Source organism: Narcine bancroftii, chromosome 1, assembly GCF_036971445.1.
Source record: "Narcine bancroftii isolate sNarBan1 chromosome 1, sNarBan1.hap1, whole genome shotgun sequence".
In the NCBI taxonomy this organism is placed as follows: Eukaryota; Metazoa; Chordata; class Chondrichthyes; order Torpediniformes; family Narcinidae; genus Narcine; species Narcine bancroftii.
Window position 1 is genome coordinate 433671056 of NC_091469.1, and position 6036 is coordinate 433677091.

The 6036-nt window shown below is 45.4% G+C and overlaps 1 protein-coding gene across 6 annotated transcripts in view; it reads right to left on the reverse strand.

The window, feature by feature from the left end:
- The window catches only part of pter (phosphotriesterase related), a 137783-nt gene extending 133458 nt beyond the window's left edge, over positions 1 to 4325 (reverse strand). For 3 of the 6 annotated variants that reach the window (XR_011350117.1, XM_069914267.1, XM_069914269.1), the window contains exon 1: positions 3475 to 4210. Coding sequence is in view for 5 of the 6 variants with exons in the window: in XM_069914267.1 (XP_069770368.1) it covers positions 3475 to 3954 (480 nt within the window). In the remaining variant the exon portion in view is untranslated. The other 3 variants (XM_069914266.1, XM_069914265.1, XM_069914268.1) reach the window with 3 other exon arrangements.
- Positions 4326 to 6036: the final 1711 nt, after the last annotated feature.

A 6036-nucleotide genomic window follows, 5' to 3' on the forward strand; every position in this document is an offset into this window, starting at 1 on the left:
TCATAGCCAGGTACAAAATGCTAGTAATGAAAAATTAATATCCAATTCATTACATATGGTGTAAACCCCAACCCCTCCCTCCCCTAAATAAACCCTAATTGCAAAAGAAAAGAAACAGCACAGAAAAAGAATAAAGAAAAGGAAGAAAATAGAATAGAAACCTGGCTGCTGGAGGGCCACTTACATTACACAGCATCAATCATTTCTATCTTTGAATACACTAAAGGAGGTCAACGAGGGTCAAAGCTTAAGAAAAAGATTTATAAATTAATTCCCTCAATTTGTAGATACAAGTGCCAAATTTTTGAAAATACATCATACTTATTTCTCAAATTTTAAGTAATCTTCTCCAAGGGAATGAATGCAGTTGTACATCTCCATGCTCCACTGCTCCATTCCCAGGTGGGTGTCTGATTTCTATGTTACTGCTATATATTTTATTGCTACTGCTGAAGCAATCTTTTAAAACTCTTTTTGATAATATAGATATTTCAGCTCGGATCTTATCCATTCAATATTACCTAATAAAAATAACATTGGGTTTTGTGGAAATTTGATTCCCGTAACTCGTTCTAAATAACTCGCCAAATTTGACCTGAAAGATTTCACTTTGAGGCAAGACCAAGTTGAATGTAAAAAAAATGTACCCATCTCCTGACCACATCGGAAATATTGATCTGATAAATCCGACTTCAGTCTATTTAACTTTTGTGGTGCAAGGTATAATTGGTGCAAAAAATTATACTGAATCAATCTATACCTAACATTTAGAGTAAGCCATCATACATAAATCTGACCAATTTGATTCATCAATATTAGTTTCCCACCATTGTCTGGACCCATATATTTGCTATTTAAAAGTCCCCTTCTACAATAAAGTAGACATAGCTGAAATAAATTTCTAAATGTATCTACTATGTATCAACATTACCACATTTTGGTAATAGCATTGTCAGACCTAGTTTATCCCTTAAACAAGCCCACATTTGATAATAACAAAAAAGTGTATTATTTTGTATCTCATATTTATTTTTTAGTTGTTCAAATGACATTAAATTCCTTCCTTCGTACAATCTTCTATACATCCAATTCCTTTCCGAGACCAAATATTTAAAAATTGATTATTGATTGAAAATGGAAAAAGTTGATTTTGAATCAAAGGCATTTTAGGTAGAACACTCCTTATGTCCGATATCAAATGTCTGGGAACCGATACTCAGTTCTTTACAATTTATTTGCTGGTGACTGTGTTTAGTGGTAGGGTTTAGATTAGTATGGGCTTATTTTTTCTTTTGTTCATATTTTTGTTTATGAAATTTAAAAGAAAAAAAAAGAAATAAATGTTATATTTAAACTCTAATCTACAAAGCTATGTTTCCCTAATACTGAATTTTCTTAACTTCACTTACAACTTGCCTCTGCCCTCTTAAATTATTCTAAAACTGGAATTTATCTTGCTCTTCTAGCCCTTTCAGTGTAATGCCTCACATTGCTCTGAAAAGGATTCTGACCAGAAAGGTTGATCATTCTTTTTCTCTCAGATGCTGCCTAACCTGTTTGAGTTCCCTCAACAGATTTTTTTGCTCCAGATCCCAGCACCTGAAGTCACCCGTCTTGCCTTTTTGTGTTGTTTAATCAAAGACTTCTGTGTTATCTATAATTAATTGCATTTGCCATTTTATTTATCCTTTTCACCTGTACATGCACATTCCAATGCCCAAGCTTAGTATAGATCCTCATTGGTGGAGGACCTCATTGTCTGTACAGAAATATACATTTAATGCCTATATTTAATCAATTGTGCACTCAAAATTACAGTCATTCTAATTGCTTCTACTTCATTAACTATTAATTACCAAGGAAAATAAAATACTGCAAAGAAGCAGGTCAGATAGTATTTGTGGATGAACAATTCCTTAGTGGGGCGGTGCTGTAGGAGTTGCTGTAGTGGCAGCGCTGGTGCAGACCTGTGGGGAGCCAGGGCAGAGAGCAAGGGAGCAGAGATGAAGCACTCCTGCGGGGTCCATTCACCCAGTTGACTGCTGTCGGCTCTGCACGGGCTTTGAGCAGTCCATTGAAGGAGCCAACATTGGTTTTATTTAAATCCCATGATTGCGGGTCTATGTCCAAGATGGCGGCGCCTATTAATCGCAGACTCTGGGGAAACAGAGGACTGGAGCAGGGCATCAGATGACAGGAAGATCACCCTCCCCCACCCCAATCTGAGAAGGAGAAGCAGAGGATATGACCCACGGAGTTGATGACCACAGTGGCAGACCACCGAGGGGGCTCTGTGGCTAAGGCACCAATGCATGCAGTGGGCTAGTGGGAACTCGAGGTGAGGAACCTGTGGAAGCTGTGGGCTGTTGGAGACTACTGTCGTGAGACTTGCGCTGGGCTGCGGACTGCTGGAGACTGCCTCAAGCTGGCTGGAGGGGTACCAGGTATCAAGGAAGTGCTGAGAGCGCTGAAGGGTTCCTCTGACTGTCTCGGAGGTTCGGATCTGGAGTTCTGGTTTCCAATGCTTTGCCCTGGACTCTGTGGGGGCTGAGGAAGTGCTGGAGGTGAATCGACAGACACTGGGTGACTCAGAGGAGACTCTCTGCTTCTCTCTGACTGACTGTAAGGCGCTTAGGCAATTCCTGCTGATGGCGAATCTGTCCGCAAGGCAAAAATAAATTTCGTGTAATATGGTAATTAATTTAATCTTTTCTTCCTCCGTAGATGTTCCCTGACCTGCTGACTGTTTCCACTATTTTATTTCAAATGTCCAGCAATGAGATTTTTCAATTAGTTTTTAATTGGTCTACGTGGTCCTAAGAAATAATCTGATTCCTGCAATTGAGAAAGACTTTTGTCTGTAACTGCAAAAAAATTCCATGTAGACCTCAAATGACTACCTATTACTAAAGATTTATGAAATGTGGCACAACTTTATCTATCTTTTAATTTTTTTAAAAATTTTTTCACACTATGAACCATACTGACCAAAATACACACAAACATTTCCCTCTTTTCTCCCCCTCCCTTCTTCACCCCCCCCCCCCACTCACTCAAGTTCAACCTATATGATACCGTCACACAATGACAATAAACAAGAAATTTGATCTACTTTTACACACTGGGTCAGTTCATTTCGTCTTCTTCTCCTTCTGTCATTTTAGGGGGTGGAGATCCGCGGTAGGACTTGTCTGTTGTGTTCCATGTACGGTTCCCAAATTTGTTGGAATACTGTGATGTCCTTTCTTATATTACATGTTATTTTTCCCAATGGAATACATTTATCCATTGCTATACTCTCAGGAACTCTATCTGATCACATGCCATCTAGTTCTGGCCAATATCAACCATTTGCAAACCTCCCCCTGTGCCCATCTCTGACCCAATCTTGCTACATCGAGCAACGCTATCCATCTCAAATGCTAGGACATGCCTGTTTGCAGCGCTGATCGCTCCTCACCGGGATGCACTTACCTTTTCCACGGTCATCCTCCGCGTCTCGGACGAATGAGTTTCACCCACGTAGAATCCTGCCCCCGAAACGACGTGGACGCCCGTTTCCTGAGAGAGGCGCCGGAGAGTTTGAACGTCCCTGCAAATCCCCGTCGTGGTGTTTTCCACCACAGTGCCGCCACCCACCCTCTTGAACTGCAGCAGCTCCTCTTTCACCACCTCGGGCTCCTCGTTCAACAGGAGGTTGCCTCTGTGACTGTACGGGTTCTGTTGGAGCCAGTGCAAGTTGCCCATGGCGATCGGCAGCTCCGCGCACGCTTCTTGGCCGGGGGGCGGCGGCGAGTAGCAGCAAGCGAAGGACAAGGCCAAGTGCTCGTGGGTCAGCGTCCGACCCAGCCGGCTGGCGTCGATCCGACCCAGCACAGTCTGAACTTTCCCACTCAACCCTGCCATTTCCTGGGCGGCGGAGGGAGGGGGGCCTGAAAACGAACGACACGCCATCGATTAGGGCGGCTCTTGCCTGAGATCCCGGGGTCATTCTGAACCGGCCACTTGGCGCGAGTGGCCAACGTCAAGGAGGGCAGCGATGGGCCAGGTTCGCGCGCAGCAGGTACATTGGAGGGCAGGTGTGGGGAAAACCCTTCCCAGCTCCTCAACTTAAAGTTAACTTTCTAAGGAGGGAAGTTTTGTTTACGCTCGCCCCGACTCTCTCATTTTCACGTTAAACTGCACAAAGTCGCGTCACGCTCGTCGCTCAAGGGCTCCGACTCACTGTCAATCTCCCGCGGTCCAGACCGTCTGTCAAATCCCCGGGTGGTGGCATCCGGCCAATCCGTGACCAGCAAACTCTCGCGACTGGTGTTGAGCTTCGAAGGTCTGGCTCCTCCCCTGACCCCCCCCCCCCCACCCCCACGTCGCCTGCTTTCCACCCAAACCCCAGTTCAGGCCAAAGGCCTTGTGCTCTCATCCTCCTGAATGAAAGGAAGGGTGTTGCACTCTCTCTTGAGTGCGCTTGGTCTTTGGCAACCCCACATGAATAGCTTGAATGTCTCTTTTTTTTAAAATTCAAATTTAAAGTATGGTCTTGGCCAATACTTGGGCTCTGTGTGCCTGGCGTATTGCTGGAAATAAAGATCGAAAATGCTGGCAGCGTTTTTTTTTCTTCTTCTCTTTCTTTGGCTTGGCTTCGCGGACGAAGATTTATGGACGGGGTAAAAAGTCCACGTCAGCTGCAGGCTCGTTTGTGGCTGACAAGTCCGATGCGGGACAGGCAGACACGGTTGCAGCGGCTGCAGGGGAAAATTGGTTGGTTGGGGTTGGGTGTTGGGTTTTTCCTCCTTTGCCTTTTGTCAGTGAGGTGGGCTCTGCGGTCTTCTTCAAAGGAGGTTGCTGCCCGCCAAACTGTGAGGCGCCAAGATGCACGGTTTGAGGCGTTATCAGCCCACTGGCGGTGGTCAATGTGGCAGGCACCAAGAGATTTCTTTAGGCAGTCCTTGTACCTTTTCTTTGGTGCACCTCTGTCACGGTGGCCAGTGGAGAGCTCGCCATATAATACGATCTTGGGAAGGCGATGGTCCTCCATTCTGGAGACGTGACCCATCCAGCGCAGCTGGATCTTCATAAGCGTGGACTCGATGCTGTCGACCTCTGCCATCTCGAGTACTTCGACGTTAGGGGTGTAAGCGCTCCAATGGATGTTGAGGATGGAGCGGAGACAACGCTGGTGGAAGCGTTCTAGGAGCCGTAGGTGGTGCCGGTAGAGGACCCATGATTCGGAGCCGAACAGGAGTGTGGGTATGACAACGGCTCTGTATACGCTTATCTTTGTGATGTTTTTCAGTTGGTTGTTTTTCCAGACTCTTTTGTGTAGTCTTCCAAAGGCGCTATTTGCCTTGGCGAGTCTGTTGTCTATCTCATTGTCGATCCTTGCATCTGATGAAATGGTGCAGCCGAGATAGGTAAACTGGTTGACCGTTTTGAGTTTTGTGTGCCCGATGGAGATGTGGGGGGGCTGGTAGTCATGGTGGGGAGCTGGCTGATGGAGGACCTCAGTTTTCTTCAGGCTGACTTCCAGGCCAAACATTTTGGCAGTTTCCGCAAAGCAGGACGTCAAGCGCTGAAGAGCTGGCTCTGAATGGGCAACTAAAGCGGCATCGTCTGCAAAGAGTAGTTCACGGACAAGTTTCTCTTGTGTCTTGGTGTGAGCTTGCAGGCGCCTCAGCGTTTAGGAGGTGAGGAAGCATCAGTCAAAAAAAAAAGTTTCCTCAGAATTGGGAAAAGAATAGCTTTAAATTGCAGAGATGGGACAAAGGGAGCATCCCTGAAGGATGGCGCAATAGATCAGCCCAGTTAATAAATACACAGCAGTCACTCACCTGAAAATATTCAACATATTATGATGCCCTTGCATGCCACCAGCCATCGCCTCTCATGGCAACCTCCCCGTACAATTAGAGAAGATGTAGCACCTCTTTTAGCTTGTCCATTTCCATCATTAAGGTGTCTGAACAGTGTTTTCTGGAGATGGAGCAATTCACTCACATTTCCAAACAAGTCTGGGTGTTTCATGTTCACAATGTGGCC